Consider the following 18,827-nt stretch of genomic DNA (forward strand, 5'->3'; position numbering starts at 1 on the left):
GTATACCGCACCATAACCCATACCGCATGTCGTTTTTTTACATACCCCTAAAAATAGGCAAAAATATATATCTCCACACTATAAGGGGGTATAATACATGACCGCACTACCCATGAGCACACGTGGAATAGGCGGAAATGACACACACGAGCCCGTTCAGGTGTGTCAGATACTCAGAACCAGCGTTGTTCTTTGGACTGAACCGCATCTCAGAAACAGGTAAACTGCATTGCCTTCATTCTCTTCAAGCTTCAAATCCCTCCTGTCCGGTTCATAACCACAGAGGGTACATGAACACCTTCTTTAACGTGAAGAAGGAAGGGAATGTACGCGCGCGCACATCAGCAACCCTGACTCCTGAACCTTCAAGAGACACATCCGAGCAACACACCCGTTTCGAGCGAATATGGGAATGCAAAACCGCAGACACTCATGAGTCACTGCGGACATAACCATAGCTTCCGGAAATGGTTGCTACGGTAGAGCCACAACTAACTCCACATCGAGGAACGAAACTACTCCAAGGAAAACTCCTCGGTATCGGAACGGGAAGGAAGGTGCTTAAGGAAGAGATGCGGACGAGATCCCCAATGATCATACGAGCCCTTGTCGAACAACAAGCGATCGAACAAGCGGTAACAAGTCTGCTTATGACTTTGTTACCCTACTTGTACGTTGGATAGAATAAACAATGATAGGCATTACCATGCCTATGATCATGTTTATTTGACCGTTATCCAGAATCACTTTGTTCGACCAAACATGGCCAACAATGACGCAAGTGCCCAACGTTGTTCCCACAACCGTGGCCAAAAATGTCAAGCAACGAGGTAACCGCAAAGGACGTGCGGTTACTTGAAAGCTAATGGGAAGAACATGAACACCCCACGAAAGGAATCATCATTAGATATCCAATCATGGGAACAGCATGCTCTCTTCTTCATTCACCATTTCAAAGGTTGGTTCGAAGTTTGTGCACACCTTCAACCACCATCTCAAAGATTGGTTCGAAGTTTGTACACTTCCTCCAACTAATTCCTACAGTTGGTTCGGCACACCAACAAGTGGCAACCAGCCAAAGGCTGAGAATTTCGCATCAGACGAAACATTTTCACCGGTACGGAAGAGGCGTCAAATGACCCTTCCAGACCTCCAGCTTGATTTACAAACAGAAAAGACCATCCACATGGTCTAGGATCTTCTCCAGACTCCAAACTACCTTCTAAACACCACAGTCCAGTACTCCTCCCACATACAACTTGTATGCGGCAGCAACACTAGACTGGGGGGACTTGAAGGGGTATGGTCCCAGATCTCGCGTCAGCATCGACCGCGAGTGACCATTACCCTTATCAAAACCCCCACCAGTTAACAACCTACTTGTGCCCATGCGAGAACGCGTCGACACAAGGGTTGAATCCAATCTATCTAGTGATGAAGGAGGACTTACATGGAACATGAGAACGGTAGAGTGATGCGACATAGCATCACATCTGATGTATGAAAACAGAAGTATTCACAGCGATGCGGCCTCGCACCGCGTCCAGTGAACACTTCTATCAATACAAGGAAGCTGGATAACAGCAACAGTCACCACAGGCGACGATGCGGCCAGCACCGCATCTCGCGTATTTCTTGATCACAAGCAAGAGACGCGATAACATCAGATGTTACCGCAGGCAGCGATGCGGCTAGCACCGCATCCTATAAGCTCAACAAGTGGGACTGACACCACAGTGCAAGTGGAACCAATGGCAGTCACCTGTCAGGTCTACGTAAGCGACAGACTGACGTGGCGTCGTCTCCCCGGCCGACATGTCTGACACACCTGCAAAGGTGCAGCTTGCCGTCAGTCTATCCATCCACATCCTCCTTCACTCCTCGGCTATAAATACCAACCCCAAACCAGGTTTGAGGTATCTCTTCACAACTCTCTCACTACTACTACTATCTTACTTTGCTTCCCAAGCAAACTACTGATTCTCACGCCGGAGAGTGGTAACAATGAGCACCCCCCACCCCATCCTCCTTGTTACGAGTCACGGTTTGTTTCCTTGTGCAGGAGATCAACCCACCGGTGATCCAGCCAGCGATCCTCGAGAGGAAGGGATTAACCCTTCTTGACGAGATCAGTGAGTTAACCCTGCCCGGTTAACCATTGTTTCATCATTGCTATTAGGGGTGGACATATTAACCGCTATAAGCGATAACCAAACCATAACCGAGATAATTGAAATAATAGGATCTATATCTTTAATCAATAACCAACCGGTTATGGTTTAAGTTTTAAAGATTTGGTTATCGCGATTACAAAAAATAAATCGATTCTTTAGCTTTGTGTTTCATCTTCTTCATATATGCATACTTTCGATCATGATCTTCAACTACTTCATGAGATATATAAGGAATGCACAGTGGCGGATCTAGAAAATAATTATAGGGACAACGTTTTAAAAAAATCTATAGCGGTAGAAAAATCAAAAAAAACGTCAAATTTTATCTTTTCTACACTACCGCTGAAGCGTCAAGGGGTAACCAGGGGCGGACCTAAGCCCAGCCCAAGGTAGGCGGGCGCACCCCCGAGAAAAATAAATTTTAGTGCTAAGTTCTGTTGAAAATCCCGTCCGCACCCCTTGGAATTTTTCGTCCGCACCCCATGGAATTTTCCGTCTGCACCCTTTGGAATTCTTCGTCCGCACCCCTTAGGTAAAAAGTGTTATCAACTTATATTTTAAAAATATTCTTTAGTAAACTCTTATTTTATAAAAAAATACTACCTAAATTATATAACTTTTAATACCTAAATAACTAAACTCAAATACCCAATACATTTAACTAGCCCACTACTAAGTCTTAGCCCAATAAACAAACCCAACAAATCAACAATATTTCAAACTAAAATAAAATAAACAAGCCCAAAACCCTTAAATATTCTATACTGCTCTCTTTATTGTCCTTGAAGGCCAGGGATCAGAACATCAACAGCGACAACAGTGAACAGTCAGCAGCCACCATACCACCGCCGATCAAACATGGGTAAGTTTCTTTGTTATTTTTAGTTGATATTATCCACCCCCAGCAGCCTATTATAGCCGCATACTAACCATGGTAGACATGTGCTTCGTTTTGTTTTCATTATGTTATGGTGGGTTATATTTTATTAGTTATGGAGCCATAAACTTATAGATCAATTTGTTTTACATGACCCGACCCGAACCGATTTTTTATTTATATACCTTGGGGCCTAAAATTTTTAAAAATGTTCCACACCCCCATGAAAAAGTTCCTAAGTCCGCCACTGGGGGTAACGAGGCTATCCCTTGATATAAGGTAGCTCCGCCCCTGGGAGTGCATGAAAAGCACATGCATTCACAATTGGAACAACACCATAAACAACCGTAGAACTTGCACCATTGGACCATTAGCCGAACCATAACCAAGAACTAGTTTTGGTGGATCATATCCCATAATGGAGGCCGACGGTTTCAGTTTTAGTGGATTATAACCAAACCACATTCTGACTGTTATCGATCTTCAACCATATCATATTTCAAGTTCATTTTTCGTACAACATTTCTATATCCAACGTAGACCTAATGCATTTCAATAAAGTAACTTTGGTATTTAAAAAAAGTCACATTGACATAACAACACGAACCCTTACCCCTTGAACCCCACATGTATCTATTATATCTTAAAAGCAAAGGTCGACTAGAACACCCATACACTTTATAAATTGACACCTACACCCCTTATTCTTTAAGTAAGTTACACGTTCGTTTCCAACTTTTGGCGATTGACAACTTTGACCCTCCAAACTTTTCTACTTAATAACTTGACACTTCATTTTGTTTAAATTACTGTATCTTAAAATCAAAGGTCGACCAGAACACCCATACACTTTCGAAATTGACACCTACACCACTTATTCTTTAAGTAAGTTACGCGTTCACTTCCAACTTTTGGTGATTGACAACTTTGACCCTCCAAACTTTTCTACTTAATAACTTGACACTTCATTTTGTTTAAATTACTTTTACGACTTTACACCCAGGGGCGGACCAAGGTAAAGGGTTGGTAGGCGGGCGCACCCCTTGAAAGAAAAAAAATTAGTGTATTTTACATGGCAAAATCCCAATCGCACCCTTTGAAAATGTGGTTAAATCCCTCATTCGCGCCCTTAGAAAATAATTCTTGGGTCCGCTACTGTTTACACCGCAACATGCGGCCAATCTTATACTTATTTTAATCTATGCCTAACCACGTCAGTATCACAAACGTAACGTGTGTAACAAAATTAAAAAAAACATGTAATGTCATGTGCAGAAACCACAAGTTAGCCTCACGATCGTACACTGTAACCGCAAATACAAAACACGCGTTTTCATATGGTTAAAACGCACCACATAACGTGCCGCTAACACGCACCTATAACATAAGTATTAGTTCGGTTAGACCCTATTGAATTGTGCAGGTTTTCAGTTCATACTGAAATCCCCATTGTTGATCCACAAGAAGGTGCTGAAAATCTATATTGCAATTCACCGTAATGAGCGCAGGTGCGCACCCCTCTCTCTCTCTCTCTCTCTCTCTCTCTCTATATATATATATATATATATATATATATATATATATATATATATATATATATATACATACACATGTGCATGTTTATATGTATATACACCAGAGATTTAGGGTTTCCTTCAGTGAATTGCATTCAATTTTAGGTAATATTCGAGTTATTGTTATCACACAACCTACTTACAAATTAGGGTTTTGAAGAATTAGTGAAATGACAATCGGTGATTGTTGCAGAAGCTAGTTAAAGTTTATGCCTAACTCAGATCAAGTACGTTGAATGTGACTTAATGCTGTCATTAATGCCTCCATCAGTCATGTAATAATAATAATTAGGGCCCAGTTTATATTTCTGGCAATTTGTACCTACAGCTTTCCCTATTATTGACGTCTAGTTGATGTTTTTGTATTATAGTATTATTAGTAGTACGTAAAGGACTTCTGTCTGTCATAGCGGTATAGACGTGCGTAAAATTGTGTCTCATTCAAGTGGTCGAAGGGTTTTAATGTTAGGAATTGGCGCACAATCACAACCATAGTTGTCGATAGCGATGGCTATGCTCGCTATAGCGAATAGCGTAGCGTACAGGTCTAGCCTCGATATAGCCTCTGTAGCGATAGATAGCGATGGTAGCGACCTTTATTTTATTTTTTTGTTTTTTTAATGTAAATAGCAATTGAATATAGCTATAAGGCTAAAGGGTATGGGGGCCGGCTTAGGCCCGGCGCCGGTCCCCCACACCGCCCCCCTCAGGCACGGCTCGTCCCAACCGGCTCCCACACGACCCATACGACGGGCCTCTCTCCTCTCTCTTCACACACACACAGCTATACATACATATACATATATATATATATAAAGGGGTTCATCTCCCACCCCCTAGGTCCATCCCCTTCAAGCCCCGCTTACGTGGCGGTGACGTGGCGGCCCATCCCCTTGGGGATGAGGCTCTCCATACCCTCCAGTCTAAAATAGCTGGATTTTAGGTTTTTGTTAAATATACATGTAAAATAGCGTATATACCAGTGTTCTGATATAATATACAATTTTTTTCTAGTGTATCGCTATTTATTGCTATTCGCTATGTAGCATATAGCTACCCTATCGCTATTTGTCGCGACTAAAGAACACGGGGATTCAAGGTGGTTTAGTCTGAGCTGACCTACATCCACGAGCCGCAGCTAGGATATTCTTATTTCTTTTGGAGGTGATAAAAATTGCAATACACTAGACATCTATTTATGATGATAGAATTAGGGTTACAAACGCTCTAGACAAGAAAACGTAATTGAGGCAACGTGTCTAATTCTCTGTGAGGATGAAAACTAGGGCCGACTTCCTTGCACTAGGGCCGGATACCCTTTGCGAAGCCTCCACACCCAACATTTGAATCCTGAGGTGGACACTGGTGTAGATTTAGGAGTATATTAGATCGTTACTTTTTTATGATAGATAACGTAGTTGGATTATTAGCTGATGGTTGAAGTGATTAAGGATATGCGCGTCATGTGATAATCACCTACGTCACCTCTATGGTATAATCCGGTTATTATAGCGTTAGAGGGTGATAAAATGGACATGATCAAAGATAGTTTTGGATGACCTATGTTAGAACTATTTAAAAAGAGAGGTCTTAAAGTGAAGACTACAATGGTTTATACTTTAGAGTATAGCATGGACATCTATTGTTTATTTATTCTCAAATGTTAGTTTCTAGAGGCAGTTTGTTATCTCAACTTAATTATTTTTGTTTGAGTAAACTGCCATTTTGGTCCCTGAGGTTTGATTACTTTTGCCACTTTAGTCCAAAACTCAAACCTTTTGCATCTGGGTCCCTGTGGTTTCAGTTTTATTGCCATTTTGGTCCAAAAATGAAATCAGGTCATACTTGTCTTATAAAATCCTGCAATTTTGTCATTTTCCTCAGGGGCAAATCAGATCATATTTGTCTTATAAAATATGGTATTTATTTATAAAAAAGAAATGATCATTTTGCCCCTGCGGAAAATGACAAAATAACAGGATTTTATAAGACAAATATGACCTGATTTCATTTTTGGACCAAAATGGCAATAAAACTGAAACCACAGGGACCAGATGCAAAAAGTTTGAGTTTTGAACTAAAGTGGCAAAATTGACCGAACCACAGGGACCAAAATGGCAGTTTACTCTTTTTGTTTTAATGAAAATCATTGAGTTGCAGGTAAAATAAAAAAAAAAAAATTGGATTGATGGATGGGTGAGTTGCAGCTAAACTAAGAAAATAGAAAAAAAAAATATAGAAGGTTTAATGTAGCTGGTGATGGTTTGGAGAGAATTAAAATAATAAAATTTATTGGTTGTAGGTGGTTGTGTGTTACTGTGTTGCAATAGCTAAATTGTATCGAAAATAATTTTGTATTTTTTTTTCTTCTGATTTGTTTCTTTTAATATTATTTTTTTTGTTTCTCAGGCTTGTTTGGCTGTATATTGAATGAACACTATCAATGACAGAAAATTAACTTTTTAATCTTCTGTATGATTTAATGCTGTATGTCATATTGATTGTTTGATAATCGTTCTGAATTGACGCGATTCATAATCAAAAAAGAAACGTCAAATGAAACAGACAAGTAAATAATGTTATCGCAAAATCATTAACAACTTAAAATTCATAGCAATTTGATCGATATATAAATAGCGATTTGATCGATAATAGTAAGTAGTGTATCAAATATTGTTATATACATTTTATTATTTCAATAATAATCTTTTTTTTATTATACTGTTTTTGTAGTTTTTACTTTTACGCATTAAAATACACCTTTGACGACTTTCGACTGTTTGACCCGTATCCTTATTAGTTAGTTTTCTTATTTTACTCTTTTGAACTGTTAGGAGATAAAACATAACCTGGATTCACCCATTCATATAAACGGGTCAAATTGCTACATAAGTCGACCAGTCATTTGCCAGTTTGCTACATAACCTGGATTTACCCATTTTCCTCCCTGATCTTTCGAGTTTGTCGCCAGTTTGCTCCCTAATCTTTCGAGTTTGGCGCCAGTTTCCTCCCTGACGGAGTTAGAGGCTGGGAGGAAAATGAAGATAAGTTAGAAAAATCAGGGAGGAAAATGGCTATTTTAAACTATTGGAGCAAAACCGTTAAAATGACCAAATCACAGGGAGCAAAACGGAAGTTTACTCTATTTTTTTTAGCAATTTTATAATTTGTTTGTTTGGCCCGCTATGAACAAAATAAAACCTGAATCGACTCATTTCAATATATTTAATATTTTAATCTTGCCCTTTTCTCATAGCTTCAAAAACATGAGTTATTATTATAAAAAAAAATCTTTTGCCAAAGACATTATTAAATTTTTTTTTCAGGTGGAGCATTTGGAGGGAATAGAGGAGCACGGCCCGTACCACCAGAAAAAGGAGTGTTTCCGTTAGATCATTTGCACTTATGTGACCTGGTATCCTAATACTGATTTCTTTTCTTTTGGTGAATAGTGAATATCGGACGCTAGCGACTAGCTACCTATACATAGGGATTAATAACTGATCAAACATGTATGTAGGGATTAATAACTATCATATGAAAACTGATGTTTGTTCGATATACATATATGTAGGGATTAAAGGCATAGTTGTCAATAGTGAATAGCGGACGACAGCGACAAGCTACTATACGCTACGTAGCAATAGCAGTCAAATAGCGGGCGTTATTTCATGTTTAGCGATACACTAGAAGAAAATTTTAGAAAAATTTTGTATGTATATTTTACCAAAAAAAATATATAAAAAAGCTATAAATTTTACAAAAATCTCGCTATTTACCGCTATTTGTCGCTACCAGCTATATAGCGACACATGAGCGCTACGCTATTCGCTATAGCGGGCGCTATGCTCGCTATTAACAACTATGCTTAAAGGGGACGCGACATTTCGTTGAGCGGTTATACCGTATCAACACATCGTTTAGTTTTGCAGCCCTTTATCCGACCCATAAGTCATGGCCTTTGGCCCATACAATACATAAACCAACCAGGCTTATTCTAATTGTTCTTGCAGCCTATAATAAACACAACTACAAATAATAGTAGTACGAGAAGTTCGATAATAAAAGCCCAAAATGTGTTTTAACTTTTAGTAAGTTATATCAATTTTTTAACTAATTTTAACACTCAAAATTTTAAAAAAAAATTATAACATATTGGACAAAACGTGCTCTGGCTTAACCTAGCCTCACTCATTTCAACCTGTACAAAAGGTTGTGCGTTTCGACCCGAACTCTTCTTTATTTGTTACCCGTTACCCAACAAGAGTGACATGCCTGTTTTTGCCACCTCTAGAAGTTAGTATCCCACAAGTAGTTTATATGATCATTGATCAATCCTTCTAACTTTTGATTAACTCTTTTGTGTAAATTTGCTATGTATAGGAGAAGAAAGAATATATAGGCTGTCTGAAAACTTCAGGGCATAAATCCGAGATATGTAGAAGTTTTTCAAAGAAATACTTGGAATGTCGAATGGCAAAGTTAGTGTTCTGTTCCTACATTCCTGCAAAGCCTACATATCTAACACAAGTCACAAAATTTTCTATTAACAGGGGTATCTAGCGTCATCTGAAGTTTGACACCCAAATTGTGGCTAGTAAAACCGTTGACACGATTGTAAAAAAGGAAATTTCCATTATGATCCTCAGTTGAAAAGTTCTGGTTCCGTCATCGTATAATTGTATAACTGTTAGTTGGTTAAGTAGATAACCGAACGAAGAAACTGATTTTTTTTAGGTTCAAGAAAAAACCGATCGATCTATGTTTATGAAGTAGACGCCTGCAATTCTTATAAGTTGTTCAGAATCAAACTTATAAAATCTTTGTTTTTTTAGGAATTTGATGGCAAAACAAGATATGCAGGAGCTTGGATTTTGGAAAGAAGACAACTCGGAAGTCTCAAAAGAGGAAAATATGAACGGAAGGATAAAAGGATGAACTTTATAAACTAAGATTAGTCAACACTTTGCATTTTTGACTTACGATTTACGCGTTGTTTGTTTTAAGAGACGGGGGTTTGAGAAATGACTCGGGTTCAATCTCAAACTTGATTTATCTGAAAAAGTTGTCACACGTTGGTGATCGGTCTGTCGGACCCCATGCGGTGAGCTTGATTTACATCTCACGTAACGGATCTCAGAGAGTTTGGTGTGAGCCTGTTATGGTTTTCAAGACTCGACCTAATATCACAATTTTTTTCCATCTTTTACGCTTTTTCATAAAGTACGTTATAGTATTTAAGTTATTTTCTCGTTCCGTTTCAAGTCACATATTTCGCATGTTGCCCTTTCGTATGCGCCGGGTCATGCAATCCGGCACTGTGATTTGTGTTTCATACAAATTTCTAGCTTCAGACATCAGGTACACCATAAATGACACGAGCCGTATTACAAGGGGAATTTGAGCGATACAACCAGTATCACCTTTTTTGCCCAACAATATCGCATGTATCACCTTTTTTCCCCACCACTACGGCTCGTATCATCTTTTCTCGCCCGACAAAGAAAGAAGGAGAAAGAACTGATGTGACAGTGATATAACGAATACGACTTGTATCACCTTTTTTGGATCATCAATATGGCTTGTATCACTTGTGCTTGTGTAACTGTATAATGACCCTATTATACTTTTATATCTAAAATCAAATTTGAATGATTAAATCCGTTATAATTGAGGCTGGTTTTGGTAAAATAAATGAGACATATTATGCAAAAAAGTTGTAGATTACCTAATCTGGATGTTCGTTTTAAATAATTATTATACAATTTAAACCAAAAAGCTGGAATAGCTCAGTTGGTTAGAGCGTGTGGCTGTTAACCACAAGGTCGGAGGTTCAAGCCCTCCTTCTAGCGATTTTTTTTATTCTGATAAGAATCTAATAAGTCACTTTTTTAAACAGAAAAATTAACATGATTAATGAAACGTAATACAATTTTTTATACAATTTTTTATACAATTTTTTTAGGGTTGAATTAAAAACGCTAAAATGATTTTCGTTATCATATTTTAAACAAGTTAATTTTTTTTTTAAAGTTTTCTAGTGCTTGATACTGTGAAGTTGGTTAAGCTTCAAAGTTTTCGAGTACTTGCATTGCCATAAGTGTTTGAAGGATACATTGTTTGTCAAACAAAAGCGATTTGTAAAGCTGATTACACACATATTACCTAGTTTGTAAGGCAGCCCAGTATGAGCTTATGGAGGGATTGTTTATCAAATATAAGGTAGTGTTTGGTATACAGGAATGAGAACTGAAATAGAATGAATGATTACGGGGAATGAAGAAAAAGGTGTTTGGTTGGTCAATGGAATGGAATCACCCATTCCAAAAGGCATTTCATTCCCTCAAAATCATTCCTTCCACCCCCATGTTTTTTTTTTTCATTCCATCCCCTCTTGCACCATTCATCAACAACACCACAACTCACCACCTTCGCCACAACCCACCACCACCACCCACCACTGACGCCATCGCCGCCACCCGCCACCACCTCACCCCGACAGCCACCGCCGCCGCCGCCATCCACTCGCCACCGCTATCACCCACAGCTGCGACCAACCGCCAACGCCACTCGCCGTCGCCGCCCACCACCATCGTCGACGTCACCACCACCACCACCACCGCCGCCGCCACCAACCGCCACCTCTGCTGCCAGACACCACCAACGACCACCATGCCGCCACCACCACTCGTCGTCACCGCGCCGCCACTCGCCACCACCACCCATCGCCGCCGCCGACACCCACCACCGCCACCTATAATTACCCACAATCACTACCACCGGCCACCACCACCACTCACCGCTGATTTTATTACTCTGTTTTTCTTCCCCGCCAAACAATACACAATAATAATTCATTCCATTTACACATGGTAACCAAACAAGACATGGAATGGTAATGATTCATTGCATTACCTCGTCCATTCCATTCCTTCTCCCATTCCATTACCCCATACCAAACAGACCTAAATGATTTGTAAAGCATATTTCACACATGTTACCTAGTTTGTAAGACTGACTGGTATGGGCTCATGAAGGTGACACACGGGCAGTGGAAGACGGGTAACACTATGCCCCTACCCTATATAATAGTGGAAGCTACCACGTCCACCACGCGTTTCTCCTTCTCTTCTTTATCTCTCTATTTAATATTTAAAAAACGGGCAAGGAGAAACACCATGCCTTAGGATAGGTATAGAGGATGGGGATCCAAGGGGATGATGACGTGACGCTGATGTGAAGAATGGATGGGGATCGAAGGGGATGATGACATGACGCTGATATGGAGGATGAAGATGGAAAGAAGGTTACTAACCATAACACCCAACCTAAATTTAAGATCAATGACTCACCAATTTAACTTAATCCATGTGCGAAGAATTTGAGAGCTCGTTGAACTTGAAAGTAGGTCATTGATTTCAATATTTTGTGTACCACACAATTTCATATATCTTTTTTTTATTTAAGTTTTGTTATTTAGGTAAATTCAATTACAACTTTAGTCCAACCTAATCCAATACGTATATTTGGTCGAAAACCAAACCGAATTCGAATTAAGTTTTCGATTCAGTTTCAACACATATTATCGTGTTATGAATTTACATTGAGATAGATGGTAAACGGGCAACAAGCTGCACCACTACCCCTTTTTGAATAGCAAAACTAAGTACAAATATCATGTCCATAGATCTCGGGGTCATAACATTACTATGCATGTCCCTTTGAACTCGACTAAGTAGGTCCACAGTCTCTGGCGCCAGGAAACTGAAAGTATCAAAAGCAAATAGGATAAATACATGCTGGTTGTTAAGGCACGCTTTCTCATGTTTGGTCACTTTGCCTGAAGCAGCCTTTAAAGCAGCTTGACCCATCGTGAAAGCACTACCCCCTAAGCCCACAAGCAAGGAAACCCCTATTAGATCCACACATGCATGTTTTCTTCCTATCCATCCAAACACCAAATTGTTGGCTAGTCGAATGGTAGAAACAAAAAGCTAGCAAAACAAAAACAACACAAGCTTACAATAGAAAGTTACACAAATTTTGCCAAGACACAAGCTTAAACGGGGATGTATTTTTAATCAAAAGGTAACTTAGAGATTTGATTTCCTCAACCTTTTTAGTGAAATTAGTCGATCTGTAAGAAAACATCGATTCGTTCCCTGTCTTCCAGATCCACCAATAGGCACAAATCACGTATGGAGAATACGGAAATTACGTACATCAAACCCTAAAGCGATTCGACCTCTTTCGCGTATGCAGGAACTAAGCTAAGCTTCGGTTACACCTTTTATTTATCGTCATTTACCAATGTAAGGTTAGCTCACCTGATAAAGACGTTACCCGTTTAAACCAAGTAGAAAAAGAAAGTAATTTAATTTGGTTTAAAAAGATTTATTTTCTTTTCGTAAATGAAAAGATATAGATATATGATTATAAAAACGAATCACTGAAGCAGACACCAACCAGTCTTCAACACACTTCATCAAGCTCAGTGACTGTGTGTGTGTGTGTGTGAGAGAGAGAGAGAGAGCAACAATGTTAGCTCGAGTTCTCTCAATGCGCAGAGGAGCTCACACGGAGGAAGAAGACGAACTCGACGAACACTCACAAGACGATTCCAAAACTAGAAAACACCTCTCAATCGCCACACGAATCACCAACTACTTCACCCGAACAGGTTACCTCTGCCCTACTATCATCACCGCTATAATAATCCTCATAATCACCTCCTATTTCCTTCAATCTCGTGATCTCCTCTGCGTTTCCTCCATTTCTTCCTTCGATCGCCTCTCTCGCACTCGCTTCTTCGGTTTGGATGGCCTCGATTCCGATTTTGGTGCCCTAGGTGTCCCCTGGTGTAAGATCTCGTCACTTTTTCATGTTATTGATGTCATAGTTTGATTACTGTTTATGTTAGGGTTTGATTTTGTCAGATCTGTGCTGTTGTGTCTGTTTTTTTATGTTTATTGGTTGATATGCATGTTTGTTATGATTAGGATGTAATTAGAGTTGTTTTAGTGTAGTTTTTGGTTGATTTGTTGAGATTATTACATGATTGTATTGTTAGCATGTAATTAGGTGGATCTAGGGTTTATCTGTTTGTATTGTAGAATGTGGATGTAATGTGTGGTTGTGTTTGAACATGTATTTTGTCAATGCGTATGCCTGTTATGATTAGGATTTAGTTAGACTAGTTTTAGTGTAGTTGTTGGTTGATTTTTTGATATTATGAGATGATTGTATTGTTAGGAATGTGATTATGCATGTAATTAGGAGGATGTAGTATTTTTGTGCCTGTATTGTAGAATGTGGATGTAATTTGTGGTTGTGTTTAAACTGTGATTGATGTTTGATGTGAATATTACATTGTTTGAGAATAGATAGGTGTTTGATGATGAGGCTAACTTTTAGAATTGAGTGGAAAGTGTGTAGCAATGTGAATAGCAAATGAATTTTGATAGAAGCGTAGCATTTGTTTGAAATAAACTAATTGAAGTAGGTTGAAAATCCATAATGGTATGGAAGTTTTGGGCCTCGATTTCGATTTTGGTGCCCCAGGTGTCCCCTGGTGTAAGATCTCGTCACTCTTTGATGCTAGCATGGTTTTAAAAAACGGTTGAGGCGTGCGCCTCGAGGCGCACCTCAAGGCGAAACGGCCAAAAAATGATTCTGAGGCGCGCCTCAGGGGGTTTATACTGTATGTGCGCCACAGAGGAGCTGAGGCGCTAAAAAGGCTGCGTCTCAAGTGCGCCTCAGGGGTTTTTGATGTTTGTTTTTGTGTCAATTTCAAGCAATTTATGTCTTTTTTATGTGTGTTTTTGATTATTTTGATGAATGTGATGATGAATTTAGTTAGTATTACTATTTTTATAAGACATATAATATTTATATTTATTTTTTTAACTCCGCCTCGGGCTTACGCCTCGTGAGGCGAAGGGAAAACGCCTCGAAACTCGTTTCCGATTTTTTAAACCTTGGATGCTAGGGTTTGATGTTGATGTGATAGTTTGATTACTGTTGATGTTAGGGTTTGATTTTGTCAGATCTGTGTTGATGTGATAGCTTGGTTGCTGTTGTGTGTGATTTAACTGTAGTTGTTGTTTGATTTGTTGAGATTATGACGTGATTGTATCATTAGGAATGTGATTATGTATGTAATTAGAGGATCTAGCATTTTTGTGTTTGTGGTGTAGAATGTGAATGTTAGGTGTGGCTGTGTTTGAACTGTGATTGATGTGAACTTTACATTGTTGAAGAGAGATATATATATGAACTATACAATATAATTTCCTAATTAATGTATATCTAGAATAATCTATTATGGAGCCCTAATTTTAAGTTATGTTAGAAGTGTGAAGTTATTAGTTTGAATAGCAAAATGAGTTTTGATCGAAATGTTGCATTTGTCTGAAATGAAGTAGTTGAGCTAGGTTGGAAATTCATAATGGTGTGGAAGTTTAAGGCCTGTGTGGTGGTTGATTGGGTGAGCTATTTAGTAGCGTGGGAAATAAGGTTTAGGATTGAGTTTGGATGGCCTCGATTTGGATTTTGGTGCCCTAGGTGTCCCCTGGTGTAAGATCTCGTCACTCTTTGATGCTAGGGTTTGTTGGTGATGTGATAGTTTGATTACTGTCGATGTTAGGGTTTGATTTTGTCAGATCTGTGTTGATGTGATAGTTTGGTTGCTGTTGTGTGTTTTTTTGTTGATTGGTGGAAATGTTAGAATGTTAGGATTAACCCAACCCATGCGTAATTATGCAAATAACGTGTGTAATTTACCGCCGCATAATTACGCACGTCGTTGTTGTGGTCGCGTACCGTCGCACGTTAAGGGGCTATTGTACCCTTTCCCATATAGTTATACTTTAGCTAATTACGTTATTGTTTGAAGGCATCGTTTTTTAGACCAGATTTGACTGTAAACTGTAAAGTGACAAAGTTCTCATAATCTATTTGCTTTTAATTTTTACATCCTTTTTAAAAGGCAGATCGAAACACGGAAAAACCGTCGAATGGACAACTAAAGATCTACTCCAAGGTCTCGAAGAATTCGTACCGATCTACGAAACCCGACCCATTAAGAACAACATGTACGGGATGGGTTTCGATCACAGTTTCGGGCTCTGGTTTATCACACGATGGCTGAAACCCGACCTCATGATTGAAAGTGGGGCTTTCAAGGGGCATTCCACGTGGGTATTGAGACAAGCAATGCCAAACACCCGAATTATCTCGATTACGCCACGTCATCCTGAGAAATATCTTAAAAAAGGGGCAGCGTATGTTGATGGGAACTGCACGTATTTTGCTGGAAAAGATTTTGTTGATTTTGGGAGTATTGATTGGTCGACTGTGATGAAGAAACATGGTGTTAGTGATTTGAGTCGTGTTCTTATATTTTTTGATGATCATCAAAGCGAATTAAAAAGGTACCTATGACGTTATGAATTAGTTAACCTAGAGATCGTAATTTATTGTTTTACGGGTTGGATTGGGGTGGCCTGAAACTCTTTCTGTCCTAAGTTTTGAAACTTCTTTAGTTCTTGAGTGAAGTACACGGATGGTCCCTGTGGTTAACCAAAATTTTGGATTTAGTCCTCAGCTTTTTTAAAGTACACGGATGGTCCCTGTGGTTGCACTTTTTAACGCATTAAGACCCCAAATTTTGCCAAAAGTACATGGATGGTCCCTGTGGTATGCACTTTGTAATGCATTTAGTCACTAAACTTTGGGGACTAACTGCGTTACAAAGTACAAACCACAAGGACCATCCGTGTACTTTTGGCAAAAGTTGGGGACAAAATACGTTACAAAGTGCAAACCACAAGGACCATTCGTGTACTTTTAAAAAACTAGGGACCATCCATGTACTTTACTCTTAGTTCTTTCTAAGTAATTCGTGGGTCAAATAACAGAACAGGAATGCACATAAATTAGTTGTCATTTTTTGGTAATTCTACTCGATGATGTCCCCATTTGAAATGGGCTAATTCAATAATCTTGAAACGTCTTATTTTTTGTTTTTGTTCACATTCACATTAGATGTGGAAAATCTCGAACAGTGTACTTATGAATAAGTCAGTTTGGGTTGTGTTTTATCTTGAATGGACAAATGGGTCGAAAGTCGTCAAGAGTGTATTTTAAATGCACAACACCTTCTAAATTGTTTTGTTCAAAAGGTTATATTCATAGTTATTAAAGGCGCGAGGCACACTCAGGGTGATTTGTTGGGCCCGGGGCTTTATTTGCGCCTAGGCGCTCGCTTTAATAACTATGGCATGAACCATAGTTATTAATGGCGCGAGACGCTCTCAGAGCGATTTGTTGGGCCTGGGGCTTTATTTGCGCCTGGGCGCTCGCTTTAATAACTATGGTTATATTATTAATTTATTATCGAAATAATATAGTTTCATACATATATTATTGGACAAAGGGTCGTCCCAACTGGTTTCAATCCACCACCATACCAACCCATCAAGCCAACTCACGCGTTGATGCATGATGTTATTCTTACAGATTAAAGCAGGCATTGAAAGCTGGCTTTACAAATCTTGTTTTTGAGGACAACTATGATACAGGAACTGGAGATCACTATTCCTTACGACAAATATGTGATCAGTTTTACATACAAGGTTACTTCACTCTACTTTCTCAGTTTTACATTCCTGATTAAGTCGGTTAAAAGGGTATCTTTTGAAAATCCGTCAAGTTGGTTGTTTGATTAACGACTTACAAAACCTCCTACATCCTTTATTCTAGGGGTGCGAACGAGCTCGAGCTCGATTAACTTATGAGATCTTGAGCTCGAGCTCGGCTCGGCCTCTGCTTGTTTAATATCTAATAATTAATATACTAAATAAAAATAATATAAATAATAGACTCTTTTAGGCTTGTGAGCTCGATAAGTGAGGCTTGGGCTCATTTACTAAACAAGCTTATTTTTAGGTTTGGGCTTGGCTTATAAACAAGTTTAAATAAGCTCGGCTTGTTTACTAAACAACTTTCAATAAGGGGTAAATGTTATTAAATAATGAAAACTAATCTTAAACTAAGGCTCGACGAGCTTGACGAGCCTCACATGCCAGGCTTGAGCTCAGGCTTGATAAATAAACGAGCTTTATTTTAGGCTCAAGCTCGGCTCGGGCTCAATATGGCTCGGCTTGTTTCAAGCTTTATCGAGCCGATCTCGAGTAGCCTGCGAGCCGCTCTGCTCGTTTGCACCGTTACTTTATTCCAAAAAGGACAGGTTATTATATTATTAATAGTATAGTTTACAGTCAAATTTATTTCTTTTATTTTTTTTTAAATTCAAAGAAATAAGACGAGAAAAGTAAAGCATGTCGACCCGAGCCATCTGACCAGTTAGTTCTTGCACCTATTTTTTGTTCTATCCTATTTTCATAAATTGCTCTCTGGCGGCTGGCCTCTCCCCAAGCAAACCCGAAAGACTAACAAAATCCCGAAATTACCCCTACTAATATCATCTATTTTTCCAGGAGGTGGGCATAGCTGCTTTGAAGACAGCGATGAAGCAAGGGTGAGATCGGTAAGAAAAAAATTCTGGGAAAAAGCAGTAGACACGCAAGAACTCTGCGGGCCCGGTGAATCGTGGTGGGGAGTTCGAGGTTACATGCGCGATGATTTTAATCACACGAATAAACCAATATCATACTCGCAACATTTCCAAAACAGTCGGTATGTGGAATCAATACTTGATCTTTATTGGGAATTGCCACCTGTCGCTGGCCCGTCGCTTACTCATCAAACGAGATACGACCCGGCCCGTGCACCGAGCCCGATTGTTGAAGACGGAAGGTTTCGCTTGTTTCAAAGACTTGGTTTATCTAGACTTGAGCCTTCTGTGTTTAATGGGTATACTCAAATGGTATATGTTCAGATATCTGATAAAGAGTCATAGTTATGTGGATTTTTAAGTTGTTTTTTCGATACGTTTCTTAGGCCCGGCCCGTATCTTGACGGTATACTCGTGTCGTGTTGATATTATACACTTTTGTTCTACGGATTTTTTTTATTAGTTCTTTATATTATATTCTTAGGATGACTTTGAATCATTTTGGAGATCTTTCTTTGTAGCCAGTATGATTTATTGTTTTGAGTTGCAATACTAGACCCAACTATGTCTATACCTGATCAAGGCTGCGACTTTGCTTGCTAATTATCAACTAAATAGTTATTATT

At 39.1% G+C, this 18,827-nt stretch overlaps 2 protein-coding genes and 1 non-coding gene across 4 annotated transcripts; all 3 read left to right on the forward strand.

Annotated features, from left to right (window-relative positions):
* The first annotated feature begins 4,411 nt into the window (after nt 1-4,411).
* LOC110909256 (cytochrome c oxidase assembly protein COX19) lies at nt 4,412-9,832 on the forward strand. The gene is made up of 4 exons (XM_022154299.2): nt 4,412-4,559; nt 7,952-8,040; nt 9,009-9,106; nt 9,461-9,832. Exons 1-4 carry the CDS (start codon nt 4,550-4,552, stop codon nt 9,561-9,563), a joined length of 300 nt encoding a protein of 99 aa, XP_022009991.1. The 5' UTR covers nt 4,412-4,549; the 3' UTR covers nt 9,564-9,832.
* A 571-nt stretch (nt 9,833-10,403) lies between these two features.
* TRNAN-GUU lies at nt 10,404-10,477 on the forward strand. The gene has a single exon. It is a non-coding gene; the product is annotated as a tRNA-Asn (tRNA).
* Nucleotides 10,478-13,080: 2,603 nt separating this feature from the next.
* On the forward strand, nt 13,081-18,709 carry LOC110909242. Of its 2 annotated transcripts, none has more exons than XM_022154282.2 (4): nt 13,081-13,485; nt 15,613-16,057; nt 17,145-17,260; nt 18,125-18,709. In XM_022154282.2, exons 1-4 carry the CDS (start codon nt 13,164-13,166, stop codon nt 18,544-18,546), a joined length of 1,305 nt encoding a protein of 434 aa, XP_022009974.1. In that variant the 5' UTR covers nt 13,081-13,163; the 3' UTR covers nt 18,547-18,709. The 2 variants fall into 2 exon arrangements, with proteins under 2 accessions (XP_022009974.1, XP_022009979.1); XM_022154287.2 differs by lacking the exon at nt 13,081-13,485 and adding an exon at nt 15,058-15,200 and having other exon boundaries at nt 15,617-16,057.
* Nucleotides 18,710-18,827: the final 118 nt, after the last annotated feature.

The sequence above is a fragment of the Helianthus annuus genome, chromosome 2 (genome assembly GCF_002127325.2).
Source record: "Helianthus annuus cultivar XRQ/B chromosome 2, HanXRQr2.0-SUNRISE, whole genome shotgun sequence".
Classification (NCBI taxonomy): domain Eukaryota; kingdom Viridiplantae; phylum Streptophyta; class Magnoliopsida; order Asterales; family Asteraceae; genus Helianthus; species Helianthus annuus.